Source organism: Pelophylax lessonae (assembly GCF_965119305.1).
Source record: "Pelophylax lessonae genome assembly, chromosome: 1".
Taxonomy (NCBI): domain Eukaryota; kingdom Metazoa; phylum Chordata; class Amphibia; order Anura; family Ranidae; genus Pelophylax; species Pelophylax lessonae.
The window spans coordinates 429,846,680-429,862,502 of NC_138768.1; the positions used below are offsets into that span (position 1 = coordinate 429,846,680).

At 39.1% G+C, this 15,823-nt stretch overlaps 1 protein-coding gene across 1 annotated transcript in view; it reads right to left on the reverse strand.

Annotated features, from left to right (window-relative positions):
* Nucleotides 1-15,205: 15,205 nt before the first annotated feature.
* Nucleotides 15,206-15,823, reverse strand: part of CORO2A (coronin 2A) — a 237,248-nt gene continuing 236,630 nt past the window's right edge. The window contains exon 12 of the mRNA XM_082263489.1: nucleotides 15,206-15,639. Within this exon, the coding sequence (XP_082119615.1) occupies nucleotides 15,508-15,639 (132 nt within the window). The 3' untranslated portion in view covers nucleotides 15,206-15,507. The remainder of the gene's footprint in view (nucleotides 15,640-15,823) is intronic.

The window sequence follows — 15,823 nt, forward strand, 5'->3', positions numbered from 1 at the left end:
AAACATGCCTTGCTGCCTGCTGTATCTTCTCAAACATGGTGGCTGATTCTTTTCCTGTAGAAATTCTACCCAGAATGCTCTGGTTCCTAACAACTTTAGTTAACACATTCTGTGAGTTTACAACATGTTATTATTGCAGAACAACTGAAGCTATACCAAAAAAGAACAGTAGGTGGCACCTGCGCTCTGCATATAACTAACTTGTGTGAATCAAGAAAACCCAACATGTTATTTTCAACAACATAAATACAAGTATTCTGAATATAAGTCTGGTGGGCAGAACACAGACACTCTGCTGCATACGAGAATCATGCAGATGTAGCACCTCAGCAACAGAAGACCGGTGTTGGGTACGCCTGACCTTAGCAGAGACCTCTACTCTGTCATCAGAGCTATCTGTCAGGGTGCCGCTGCTCTCTAAAGGTTTGAATATGGAGCCTGAATCTGACAGAGGACTCCCCTGCACTCTCACCAGTCATGCTCGTTATCCTGTAAGCCTCTTCACTAGTGTACCTTTCGTTTGACATTTTGGCCACTAAATTTACAGGTACTTAGTGTGACTCACAGGTAAAAAGCACCTGGTTTTCGAGGACTGTTTGAACTGCTACAAAAAAATTAACTGTTAGTGCTAGCAATGATCAGGCATGACTCTGCTAATGCTGCGGTTTTGTGTGCTGTGTATTGGAGGTGACCGTGATCTATTGATATTGCACTTTTTTGGGTGGGCTGGGTGGAGGGGCTAAGTGCAGGTGTTTCCAGGTGTTGGGGTTGATCCTGCTAATGCCACATTTTTTGGGAACACTATACTATTGGGGACGCTAGTATATTTCTTATAAAATCAAAGTTATTGACAGACACACAGGCACAGGAGGTTCTTCCATTGGTCAAAACCGATCAGGAGGTCCAGGCCATAAATTATGGCCTTGGACCAGATGACGGATTGGTTCTGAACCTAATCCGATCACCATGGAGATGGCCGGCTGGCATTACGTGCCTGTACATTATTTTGCTCAGCCGGGCCACCCTGCTGCAGTATATGTATGTGGGGCGGCCCAGAACTGGTAAATAAGAATGTTCTCAGTCCACATTGTCACTTTAGGTTGCAAGATTCCTAGGATATTTTACATAAACTCCTTCCTACCAGCCTTCTCCTGATTAGCACAGATCCTGTGCTGTAAGCAGAGCTGACAGTCACTGGCACCTGTGTAGTCCCCTGGATGTACTCAGGCAACATGCTCACAGGCATACAGATATCGGATAGCTGTGCTGTGCCTGTTCTTGAGCCAAGGGTGTGTATAACTGGGGAAATTTGTAACATCACATCTCGGCCTACTATTCTCTGGTCCTAAGCCATGCCTACAGATCAGCATTTTCAGGAGGACCGAGACAAGCTAAGGGAAATTTTTTCTGAGGCACGCTCACAGCTGTATGTATGTTTACATTAAAATGCATTTATTTATGGCAAAAGTAACATTTTTTTTTATATTTGCGTTCACAACCACTTTAACTTTCTGGTGGTATGCCCCACATATTAAAGCCCACATGGGCATTCTAGAAGGTAAGTTACATGTGTTCTTTGACAGGTAATGAACTAGTCTATGCGATACTCTTCTTTGGTGACATTTGCCCCATTTTTCTGACTCGTTGTGTGACCCTTTTGCATGAAATGCATCTACCACATGAAGAAACCAGACTGGTCCAAAAATGTGACCAATTTTTTTGGGGGGGGGATCTGGTACATTATGGACTATACAAAAAAAAGAGGAAGGAAAGCCACACTAATCTAGGGGTAAAGCCCACAAGTAGTGTGACACAGTGGTTATTGACTGGCAAACAAGGCTTTCACTTTCAGGCTAAAAAGATAAATCTTGTAAAAAAAAAAAAAATCAAAATGTGTAAGATCACATCAAAATCCTTTTAGCTTATACACAGTGCCAAAACACCACAATCCTGTCACCAAACAATATCACTGGTAACACGTCCGGACCTCAAATTTACAGTATATGTAGCATACTACTCCAGTGCGAGAATCGCTGCATTCCTCTTATTCGCAAGTTTAAAGCTGCAGTCTGATACCTATAAGCCCCAGGGGTCAAAAAACTATCCCCCCAAGGGGAGGAATTAAGGTCAAATGGATGTTCTTTAGAGCTCTAGGGGAGGTAAGCTATATTTATTTACTGACATGTAAAGTCCATCAACTTGTCATTATAGGGCTAAGTAACCCATTATGATCAAGATCAAGGTTAATTCAAAAGCATGACAATTTTATTCCCAATGTGGTATACCGGTTATGTCCATAGGTATTGAATATGTTTGGACTTCCACTTAAAAGGCACCAGAAGACCACTTTTTCTCCAGGAGCATGTGTGCAATGTTTTTTTTTTGTAATATCTCTGAGCACTCTTTTCATGTGGACTTATTTTGATTGATATATAGGATTCATTGAGCATGGATGTATTCTTTTGAGAATCAGTATATTCACTATAATAAAAGTAAGAGCTGTCTTTCCTTAGAATATAAGGACTTAGGCTGGGTTCACACTGGTGCAATGTTAGGTATCGCATGTGATATGCACCGCTGTGCAGATCGCATGCGATGTTTGTGCATTGCAAATTCAGCCATACAGGTTGTATGGCTGAATTTCCATTGCATTCGCACCAAAATGGAACAGGAGCCTTTTTTGGGTCCGCACTCTAATCAGACCGCATGGGTGTTCACACCTATGCGATTCAATTCCTGCACCATTTGGCAGTTTGCACTGCGATCCGATCTGGGGGTGTTATTAACTTTGTATTGACACCCACAGTGGTTGCATAGGGCAGTGTGAACTGCCTGCCAGAGACATGCGATGCGGAAAAACGCACTGCAATCGCGCTGGTTCCCACATTATAATATAGTGTCAACCCAGCCTTATTCACATTCATCATTAAAATACTACTTTGTGATCTTCCCACGGAGGCACCTCCTGTAATAGGGTGAGAACACTGTTGCTCTCCTGTGTTGTCACAATGTCAAACAGGCTTCCGGTGTAGAATATAAGAGATTATGTGGATGTTCACGGTCAAATTTCAATTAGTGTATGGCCAGCTTTAGCAAAAGAGGGTATTATGAGGTACAAGAACCAAAGTAGCAGAAAATGTAGCTCTTTTTCATGCGAAAGTTTACAAAATTGACGATGTATTCATAAAGGACTCAAGAGTACAATATACAGAAAAATCTATTTTATTATATCTTTTTATACAAATAAAACAAAATTTACCAAACAAATTTTGGAAAAGCAGGTAATAACTAGAAAAAAAAAGAAAACAAAGTCTGTGCACTCACAAATATATAAACATTTGCTTTTCAGCATGTTCAATATATAAACATTTGCTGTAATGAATGTTCTGTGTAATATTTTTTAAATTTTTATATATATTTATTTATTTATTACACACACACACACTGTGTATATATTTCTAAAAAGTCAAGTGCTAATGGTTTGTTCTTGTAAAGCTTACATCGTAAACAATGTCAGATTTGAAATTTCAAGTATTACACCCGAGCATGTATTTATTGGATTTTTGTTGAATTATTCGATTTTTATTTTTTTTTGTTAAACTTTGATGTAGAAACAAATTTTAATGTTATCCCATAGAGATGAATCTTACAAAATACAAGGTAGGATTAAGAATAATTTAAATATTATATTCTACAAGAAAATAATTACATTTGATATAAAGACAACATATCATGCTTCATTATAAACTGTCTTTTTATATAGCTAAACTTTGCTTCACATCATACAGTGATATGCTTTTAAAAAAAAGAAAAAAAGTACAATGCATCAGCAGGGTTAAATGGCAATTTGTGGGACAGCCATTGAGAAGTTCAGTGCCCATTACTGAGCTTTAATCAATAAAGGTCAGACTGAACTAGATGCATAGCTAGGAATGCAACTCAAAGATTGAGCCTTCTATGCTACATACAGCGATAGGGAAAGCAATGTGTAAAGCATTTGTTTATTTTATTTGAATATAAAAGCTTGCGCATTTACAAAACAATTCCTTTCTGCTGCTATGCGCTCCATGCATAGTGATTTTGAGCCTATAACGTGCATGAGGAATCCCATAAGATCGTTTTTTTTTTTCATAAATTTTATGAATAAATTGATAAATTAAAATGGATTTACTTTCCTTTTAAGATTTTATACCCCTAAATAAGCTGGAAATGCTTTGGATAAAAGCAGATCCAATAAGGCAAGATATAAGGGCAGTAATCTTTTGCTTCTAATCGGAATTTCTCCTTCACTGGTCTGACTAGGAGTTACTGCACTCCTGCAGTATAATTCTTTTAAAGGCTTTATTGAATAGGCCCCCACTAGTTTAATGGATTCCATAAAAAGAAAGTCGATGAATGAACTTGCTATCATTTTTCCTTACCTACATTTTTGTCTTTTAAAAACACATTTGATAGGAACGTTTGATTAGGTCACTTTGTCAGTGAAAGCTTTAAAAGAGTTTATTATAGCTTGCTAAATCGTTATATTTGATTGGCCAATCCTGATCTGTAGTTTTAGACAAATTGCATGTTTAACAAAGGATAAACGCTTTAGAAAAATCAGTGATTTCACAAACAGAACACAGTTTTCTCGCACCAATCCACTATCCAAAGACAATTACCTAATAAGAGAGAATTGTGCAACAGAAATTACATGTTCGTGTTCTCAAAGCTTAATCCAGAAATGGACACAACCATAATAGGGCAGTGAAGGCTGAACTGACATTATCCTTCTAAAATTCAGTGGTTAAAAGGCTTTGTATTGTGAATAAAAATGGTAAAGGTTATCTAAATCCAAAAGCAAAGATATGAGAAATTGCATGAAGATGTGGTTGCTGTGTTAGATTTCACTTTTCAGGCTAAAGGGCGTTTTTAGCTAGTACATAAAATATCTGCTGATCTTAGCAGAAATCCAGTGTCCTTGTCACTTCCTGTGAGAATAAAACAAGACAAAGAACCTTATCTTCATAAACAAGAATCATTGCCCAAGGGACTTTAATGAACAAAAAAAGAGAAAACATGTACATAAAATTTACAGAAAAGGTTTATTTCTCTAAACTAGCAGTGTAACATACATTAAAAAAAAAAGCCATTTACAATTGCCAGCTGTGAAAAATGCAAAATTAGATGACACAAGAGCAATAAGGGAAGACATTTTCCATCAAGAATTGATAATCTGTGCTGAAAATTTCTCTACGCATTTCACGAGGTCACAGCTCGCTTCCTCAGGAGAAGCACAGAAGAGGATATTAAAAAAATTGGTGACAGAGCTTCAAGCATTACATAGTAAGCCATGAAAAATCACGAACATTGAAAGTGTCTTCTCAATGTAACTCAGTATCATGCCGGTGTAACGTTAGAATTACCTACCCCGTGAGAAAAACCTACCCTCGTCACTTCCGGCCAGAAACAGCTGAGCAGCGCAGCAGTGCAACAGCTGAGGAACAGACTAGTGCGCATGCGCACTAGTATGAAATTATCACTGTTCCGTGGAAAAAACCTACCCACGCGGCGGTTACATTAAAACATGTCGGCTGCAATATGAGTCATCTCTGCTGCTGTCCCTGTCACTTCCCTCATCTCGGCTAGTAAATATAAAAGCGGCTGGCGGCTCCGTGATTTATCTTTTCATACACCCGCCGCCGCTTTTATATTTACTAGCCGAGATGAGGGAAGTGACAGGGACAGGAGTGGAGATCACTCGTATTGTAGCACAGCTGTTTTAATGTAAACGCTGCATTACATACAGTGCCGAGAACCGGAAGTGACGAGGGGTAGGTTTTTCTCACGGGTAGGTAATTCTCCCGGAACACCGGACAGAGCCCACCAAAGGTCAATCCGTTTCCCCCCCCAGTAATTGTGGGGAGGGGGGGGGAATCAGTTGTAGGACTCCCTGTCTCATGGACCTCAGTTGGAGCCAATGGAAGGTCTGTGAGGATCCTGGTGTGCCCCTAAGGAGAGAGCAACGGAGTACCGACCTGTAGATCCATGCAACAATAAGTCTATGCAACTGATTCCCCCCCGACAATTACTGGGGGGAAATGGATTAACCTTTGGTTGGCTTTGTCCGGATTGATACTGAGTTATATTGAGAAGACACTTTCAATGTTTGTGATTTTCCATGGCTTACTATGTAATGGTGAAGATCAGTTGCAAGTGTTTTTAATATCCTCTTCTGTGCTTCTCCTGCAGAAGCGAGATGTGACCTGGAAAATGTCTTATCTCGTTGCTCTTGTGTTGTCTACTTTTGCATTTTTCATGTTTGGCAATTATAAATGGCTATGTTTTTAAAATGTATGTTACACTGCTGGTTTAGATAAATAAAACTTTTTTGTATATTTTATATACATATTTTCTCTTTTTTTGTGTTGGGGCAGTACTCATTAAAGTCCCTTGGACAAGGATTCTTGTTTGTGTTTGTACAATACAGGGCTAAGATACACCCCTTCTCCTTGCATGCCGGCTCTCTTTAGTAAACCTTATCTTCATGTGTAAACTACTAGTCCCATAAGTCTATCATGTAATGGAGATGAACAAGACAGAGACATGTTTAAAAGTCCAGCCTAAAGGACATTCATGGCGCCTTCCAAAAAAAAAAAACCACGTAGTCACAAAATGATAGGAAGTGTGTTATTCAAAGGAATGCCAGGTAAAAAAATTGAGGACTGGTGATATATACATTTTTGGGACTGAGATAGATTAAGGGAGAATAGGGCCCTAGGCAAGGTAGCAGAATTGGTCCCCTGTATTCCTTCAACGGACACAAATACAAAATTGCAATAGGTACAGTATATGGATGACTTCCAATTCACATTGCCTGTGTTGTCATGGTCCACCCTAATAGACATCAACTGCCTACAAATACATCATCCCTTGTATTGTGACAGGCAGGTACACAGCAATTAAAGCATCCCCCTGGTTTACTGCAGGAGTATGACGGTTGTAAGATGGACCCCTGGACATCCACCAGGTCCTAGGTTTCAGCAAAGTTTCCTTGGGGATCATCTGACTGATTGTGAATGCCATTTGGACCCGTTCATTTACCAATGACTAACCAATTGAGTTAACCTTTCCCACAGACACTTTGAGGCATGCTGTAATAAATGACTGTATGCAGGTATACACTGTTCATAAACTCACTGACAAAACCACATATTTGGGTTGTTTATTTATATCCTGCATTCGGTGGACCTTGGTACCGAATACCTTTTTCCCCTTCAGCCAGGGGAGCGCTATTTGGCGATGATCCAATGCTACTCCTAAAACCCACTGACAGTTCACCTTTTTGGGTCAATTTGGAGACATTCAGCACTCACCAACCGCTGCCACTGAACCTATGGAACATTGTATGAGCTTTGCCTCGTAGACTATTGTAGGTCGAAGCCGGACAGTCTGCTACTGGGGTCTCCTGCTATAGACTGTTTAACCGGTTGCCGACCGCCGCACGACTATATACTGCGGCGGTCAGCCCCGGCCAGGCAGAGTGACGTATCGGTACGTCACTCGCCTGTCACTGACTTGCGAGCCTATCGCGGGCGGGCGCGCGCCCGCCGAGGCGCGCGCCCGCCGCGGCTCGTTCACAGGCAAGTCAGTGCGTGTGACCGGCGGACTCGATGTCCGCCGGCCACACTACGATCGCTCCTGTGAAGGGAGAAAGACAGAGCAGCTTGTGTAAACAAGCTGCCTGTCAGTTCTCCCTGTGTAAAAGTGAAGATCTGACCGTTCTACTATGTAGAACGGTTGATCTTTGCTTTTACACCAATAGCCATGTCCCTACACAGTAGAAAGCACGCCCCTAGGACACACTTAACCCCTCCCTGTCCAATAAAGTTAACCCCTTCCCTGCCAGTGTCATTTTTGCAGTAACAGTGCATATGTATAGCACTGATTACTGCAGTAATGTCACTGGTAACCCCAAAAGTGTCAAAAATGTCAGTCAAGGGTCCGATCTGTCCGCCGCAATGTCGCAGTACCGAAAAAAAAATCGCAGATCGCCGCCATTATGCGTTAAAAAAAAAACACCAAAAATGACAAAAATCTTTCTCTTTGTTAGTAAACGCGATAACTTTTGCGCAAACCAATCAAAATACGCTTTTTGCGATTTTTTTTACCAAACATAGGTAGCATAAAACAAATTGGCCGAAAAATGTTAAAAAATTTTGATTTTTACTTTTTTTTTTGGGGAATTTCATATAAAAAAATGTGAAAAATATTGTTATTTTTGCAAAATTTACGCTCTTTTTTTGTTTATAGCGCGTGATCAAAAAATCGCACAGGTGATCAAATACCACCAAAAGAAAGCTCTGTTTGTGGGAAAAAAAGGACGTCAAATTAGTTTAGGTACAGCGTCGCACGACCGCGCAATTGTCCGTTAAAGTCACGCAGTAAAAAATCGCAAAAAAACCCCTGGTCCTTTAGCAGCCAAATCCTCCGGGGCTTAAGTGGTTAACAAGGTGTTCTGAGTTTATACATAGGCTAATGTGTAATGTACTTGTTTTAGCCTTGCTACTGGCCAGTCTGGTCACCTAGGCTGGTTTTAGTGTTGAGTTAATTAGCATGTTAATTATAACATTGTCTAGGTCTGGATTCCGATTCACCTATTGTTTTTGTGCAGATGGCTAGTTAATTAGCTCCGGTTAATTATGTTTCTATATACAATTTCATCTGCATATGATAAAGTAATCAGGCTCACCTGACCTGGTGGGGTATATATTCTGTGTGAGTTTGTTCAGTAAATGTTCCTGTTGTCTCCTTCATTTAGTTTCGACTGATGTTTGGGTATGAGATTGCTGTGTTGCTTTATTCTTCTAGGCTCACTAGGATTTTAGGAACGATCGACTCAGCACTCCAGGCAAAAAGGGCTATAGTCACAAAGTCCCTAGCTGGTTCGGGAGTGTCTGAAAGAACGGGTATTTGGGATACCAGCGTTCTTTACTCTGACATAGGCATAAATTCCAGGGTGCGCCTTTTGGCATTCCAGGATTTTTACCTGTGTACAAGTTTATGGAAGCACAGCATATACTTTTATACAGATACTCATTACTATGGGTGACCATACGCTGCAGCTGGCTCTCCTGGGCACAGAAATAGCCTGTAGTTTATTTTGGATGCCTGAAAGTGTCCGTGTGCATGAGGCCTAATATTGTGACTGTTTATAACATTTATTCTGAACCTACTGTGAGTGTGATGTATTTCACACAAAACAGTTGCAGGATTTTTCTGTTTAAAGATTTAATTACAAAGCTTTTAATCCAGCTCTAATGTTTTAATTCCAGCATGCAAAATGTAATGTATAAGGGTCCTTTCACACTGATACATTTTTCCTTTGTTTTTTCCTTGCAAGAAAAAGGTTTCCCTTTAAAGCCTTTAACTATTTACATCACAGCGTTACTGGTGCAGCGCATTATGAAAAGTCCTGCATGCTGCATCTTTGGTGCAGTTGTGAAACCTAAGGGGCATGCAGGTGCAGGTGGACATCCAGTGCCCGCCATCTGCCAATCGTCAGGAAAACACACAGAGTGAAGCTCTGCCTATGTAAACAAGGCAGATCTCCCTTCTGACAGAGGAGAAGGGATGGATTTTGTGTCCAAGCATGGAATAAAATTAATCTCTGCCCTTAGTAAAAGCAGCACGCGCGTCACAAAAACACTGGCTAGGCACACAATTAACCCTTTAATCGCCCCAGATGTTTAACATCTTCCCAGCCAGTGTCATTAGTACAGTGACAGCACATATTTTTAGCACCGATTACTGTATTAGTGTCACTGGTTCCCGAAAAGTGTCAGTATCCCCTTGTCTGCTGCAATGTTGCAGTCCCGCTATAAGTCGCTGATGCCCGCCATTACTAGTATAACATTTTTTTTTCCATAAATATATACCATAGTTTGAAGACACTAGAGCGTTCGCATAAACCAATCAATACAAGCTTATTGGGATTTTTTTTTTTTTTACCAACAACATATAGCAGAATACATATTGGCTTAAATTTATGAAGAAATTTGATTTTCTACATTTTTTTTTGTTTTATAGCAGAAAGTAAAAAAAAAATATTGTTTATTTCAAAATTGTCAGTCTGTTTTTGTTTATAGCACAAAAAAATAAAAAATACAGTGGTGATCAAATACCACTATAATAAAGCTCTATTTGTGGGGGACAAAAATGACACAAATGGTATTTGAGTACAGCGTTGCATGACTGCACAATTGTCAGTTAAATTAACGAAGTGCCATATCGCAAAATGGCCTGGTCATGAAGTGGGTAAATCTTCCAGAGGTAAAGCGGTTAGTTATACCAATGTTTGATTTTTATTATTTAAATAATATCAACATGCTGTTGGAACTGCAAGATTGGATTGCCATCACAAATTGTTTATTGACACTACATATTTAATTACAGGAGGTTAAAAATAAATAACACAAATATTGTTTTTTTTTTTTCCATTATGTTGCATAGATCAAAATGGGTTTATAATGTCAATTAAAAATATAAGCAAAAGAACTTTCTTTAAGAAATAAAAATTATATATACATATTTTTGTCATTATCTATAAAAATATTCAACTAAAATAAATGCCATGAATTATGAAGTACCGTTTTTGTCATACCGTTTTATTATTACTTTAAATATTATCTAGGCCAATGGAAGTCTACATTGGCTTTCTTAGTCTATTTCGCCTCCAAGCCCAAAAAAAAAAAAAAAATGGAATAGTGAACACCTATTTTTTATCCAAAAAAATTAATATTTAATTTTCTGGTAAACAAAAAAAAAACAAACTCATATTCAAATATATTTAAACTTCCATGTTGTCACGGCAAAAAAGTCAGGCTATGTCTTTCAAATGTTTTTACCATCCTTTTTGTATTTTCAAACTTTTAATATAGTAACCCACAAAATCTATGAATTTTCTTAAAATGTTTTACGAAAATAAAACACAATTAAAGAATACATTCTTAGCTGTAATAAACATTCAAAATGCTTTTATTTTATAACTTTGTGATGTCAGTGAATGCTAGAAAATAGGAAATAGATGCCTCTGTTAAGTAAGTGACAGGTCCTGTTTAACAGCACTTTCTGTACATGCCTTAGTGAGTATGTTAGTGTAATATATTTTCTAAATATTCTTCAACTGCTTCAGTCCTTCTAGAGCAGTGGCCTCCAAACTTCGGCCCGTGGGCCAAATGTGGCCCTTTGCTTGCCTTTATCTGGCCCTTGGAGCACTATTCCTCCCACTGACACCAGCAAGGAGGCACCAATCCTTTCACTGACGCCATTGATAGGGCACTATTCCCCCACCAATACAAATGATGGGGCACTATTCCCTCCCACCAATACAAATGATGGGGCACTATTACCCCCCACCAATACAAATGATGGGGCACTATTCCCCCCCCCCACCAATACAAATGATGGGGCACTATTCCCCCCACCAATACAAATGATGGGGCACTATCCCCCCCCCACCAATACAAATGATGGGGCAATATTCCCCCCCCCCCACCAATACAAATGATGGGGCACTATTCCACCCCGCCAATACAAATGATGGGGCACTATTCCCCCTTTTACTGACTACAGGCACTATGTAATTTTTTTTTTTTTACTCCTGCTGACTCTGGGGCATTTTCTACTCCCACTGGCCACTCCGGCCCGGCTAAAGTCTGAAGGACAGTAAACTGGCCCTTTGTTTAGAAAATCTGGAGACCCATTTGTCTAGAGGCTGAAGTAGCGAATACATTTCAATCACCATCACGCAGGAAACGGTTGCTTTGCAAAAAAATAAGATGATGTAGTATGTTAGACCTAAAGACTGAAGGATATGTTGGCAGGCTGATGCTTATAAATACACTGTATTTCAGTCACCATATGTTTAGCTATGTATATTATCAAGTTATGTGTGCTGGTTGCTGCTTTCCTTTAATCCATTTGCTAGCTTCAGCAGTACCCTCCATGAAGGTTCCAGTCTACAAATCGGCCTACATCTTCTGATTTGGAAGCTTTAAGGACCCGCATTATAGGAGAGGAGTAGCTTGATGCCCCGAGTCCATGGAAGCAGGATGTTTTCTGACATGTATTACCTCCAGCAATAGCCCCAAAATGTATGGAACATAAAGGTTTATTCCAAAGCAGTGCATACAAAAACAAAAAACGATTAAATAGCTTTTCATTCTGGCTAGTTCTGAGTTTTATCTTTTGTCTAGAAATTACACTAATCTTTAAGAAGAATTCCAACCCTTGGATATTCAGACCTCTAACTATAGACCTGTGTTTGAAAAGCTTTGAATAAGGGAAAATCAAACAAAACAATGTCCGATTCTTTAAAGTGGTAATTAACTTTCATTTTTTTTTTTTTTTTAATGAACACCCCCCCCCCCCACAAGTTTATGCCATAATGCACAGCATACTAGCACATTATGAGATATACCTTTTGCATGGCGCCCGTCGGCAACCCATGGTGCTTCCTTCTTCGCCCTGTCTTCTTTTGGGGTCCACACTCTTTGGTCACTAAGGTGTTGCCTTAATGCAGAGCACACTGTGTTTGCGATAGTGACGTCATCAGCTGCAGCTGATGTAAATATCTACTAAACAGAGCATATTTAGTAGATATTCACAGTATCTACGGGTAAGACTTATTATAAGCTTACCTATAGGTAAAAGATGAAAACAGTTTGCTACCCTTACCTTCTTGCCTAATTTCCCTCATGTTTCTGCTCAGGTCTCTTCCTCTTTTGGACTTGTATAGGCTGTATATTGCACCACTGTATGGGTATTGGCGGGACCAGGGGATGCCCCAATGTTGTGTGGAACCTTTCCAGGACCCTCTAGCCTTTACAGCTTATTTACTATGCCTATTTACTGCGGTTAGGTCAGTTTTTGTTTTTTTTATATTTCCTCTATTTTTCCTTTCCTTTGCCATCATGCATGCCAACCTTTTGTCAAAGCTAGCCCCTGCGTGAGCAGAAATGCTGCCTGTTAACTCCTTGTTAAAACTGAATATACATTATTGAAACAAAAAAAATGTTTACTATCACTTTAAAGTCTGAAAAAAATGTGGAAGCAAACAGGTTAACTTCAATCTCATTATGTGAACAGTGGTTGGTATTCACTCCACTTTACATTTCATCAGTTCTAGTTTCACTCCAGGGGCCATTAACATTATTGTTTTGAGGAAAAGGATGGTAACCATTAATTTTGATTGACAGTGCAATGCAATGCACCTGCATTAAAACATACCACAACACACCTACTGTGCTGTGTTAAGGGTCCAGTACGATTCCTGTTGCATTGTGGTGTGTTGCCAGCGCATTCAAATCTAATTACTGCCTTACTGCAATGCACATTAATCGACAGTAGAACTCACATATTCGGCGGCAAGGCAGCTCTACTGCGCAGGATCACATACCTAGTACGTGATCCTACACTGCCAAGTGTGGGGCACGCATACACGCCACTGCCGGCCCGCTCTTGCTGTGATTATATAGTCTGCATGTAATGGACTCAATGTCTGCTGGCACTCACTGATCATTAGGCAAAGAGCCAGAACGTTCTGTCAGTAGGGAAGGCATTGATCCAGGGGCACCGATCCATGCCTTTCCCTAGTAAAAGCACCTCCCACACAGTACACAAGCACTGACTAAGCACACAGTTAACCCTGTGATCGCCCCAGATGTTAACCCCTTCCAGAGCCAGTGTCATTAGTACAGTGACAGTGCATTTTGTTTTAGCACTGATTACAGTATTCGTGTCACTGGTCCCCAAAAAAGTGTCAGTGTCTGATTTGTCTGCCACAATAGTGCAGTCCTGCTATAAGTCGCTGATCGCTGCCATTACTAGTAAAAAATTGTACTAGTAAAAAAATACAAATAAAATTTTCATTAATATACCCCATAGTTTGTAGACGCTATAAATTTTGGGCATCAATATACGCTTATTGGGATTTTTTTATTACTAAAAATATGTAGCAGAATACATATTGGCCCAAATTGATGAAGAAATTTGATTTTGGATATGCTTTAAGGCAGAAAGTAAGAAATTTTTTTTTTTCAAAATTGTTGGTCTTTTTTGTTCATAAACGCATAAAATAAACGCAGTTTAAGTAATGCAGTGTCGTATTGCGAAAAATGGCCTGGTCATGGAGAGGGGTAAGTCTTCCAGAGGTCAAGTGGTTAACAGATGTCAGGACCCATTCACATTCTGGTAAATTACTCTCTGTATACAGCGCAATTATTTTTGGATAAATAAAATCATATATGTTACACAAATATATATATCAGTGACTTTGAAAAAGAATTAAAAAAAGTACTGTTTGTTATGATGTAGCAAGTCTTTTACCAAAAGGTCCAACCTCCCTGTTCTTACTGCAAAGTCATAGGAATAGATTTCCAATTGACATTTTTGAAACGCAGAAGGCAAATTAAGAGTTTTTGTCAAGAAATACCTAGCAGTGTTCAGCCTTAACAAGCTATCACTATACGATAGAGCTGCACAATTGTGGATAAAATGAGAATCACAATTCATTTGCTTAGAATAAAGATCACGATCATCGGCGTAACATCATCGTTTACATTTTACACACACACATATATATATATATATATATATATATATATATATATATATATATATATATATATATATATATATTGGGCTAACTTTACTGTTTAGTTAAGGGTATTTTTTTCCCCAAAAAACTGCGCAAATACAGTGTGACATAAAAGATTGCAACGATCACTATTTTATTCTCTAGGGTCTCTGCTAAAAAACAAAAAAAATAAGCATTTATAATGTTTGGGGGTTCTAAGTAATTTTCTAGCAAAAAATAATGATTTTATCTTGTAAGCAACAAATGTCAGAAAAAAGGCTTAGTCTTAAGAGGTTAAACTGCCCTCACTTACACATGGAAGTTCATTCCTTTGATCTAAAAGAAGGAAATTATACCTTGTAAAGCATTGTGTTTATGGTTATCTGGCAGCCTTAATGTTGATAAACATTTGCGGAGCCTCTTTTTTTTTTTGACAGCTGTGAGTGAGCAGAGAACAGCTCTGTAAGAATCTAGGCCATGGCGTTTTAAGATCGTGGGGGGGGGGGGGGGGTTGGGGGTGTGTGAATCGAGATCGCAATTTTTTAACAATTAATCGTGCAGCTCTGCTATATGATTACTCTGTTTTTTTCTACTGGATTGTCAAAGGCAGGCTTGGCATTCACCTGTGCACTGACATTTTTTTCCCATGTTTGCATTTTTTTTTCAACCTTTGGTGAATGGGCTAAGCAGTCCACTAGGATTGACAATGATTGAAATGAAAAATATTCATTATATTAAAAATACTGGTAACAAATAATGATAAATATTCTATGCACATGTAGCATTACTAAGTTAGTGATTTTTTCCCCATTGCACATAAAAATAAAAAGTAATGGTTTTCTGGAGGCATTTTTGAAAGTTACATTCTATTGCCTGTGAATGAAGTAGAGTCAGTAGGGGGCTGCGCTGTTGCGGACGTTTTTGATTTCCAATTCGAGCTGTCGAATCTGAATATCTCTTTGGCTCAGTTGTTCACGTAATCTGCGAATTTCTTCCTGCTGTTTGTAGAACATTTGCAATAACTGCACAGTAAAAGAAAATAACACTGTTAGAAGAATGGAGCACAATATCGGTACTGAATAAAACATAAGGTATAACAAGGCTGGCTTCTTAAACTTTTTATACACAGAGTGCACAAGACTAGACAATTAATAGGCAGATTTTTATCAGGGAATAGGGTTGAGCGGACACCTAGATGTCCGTGTT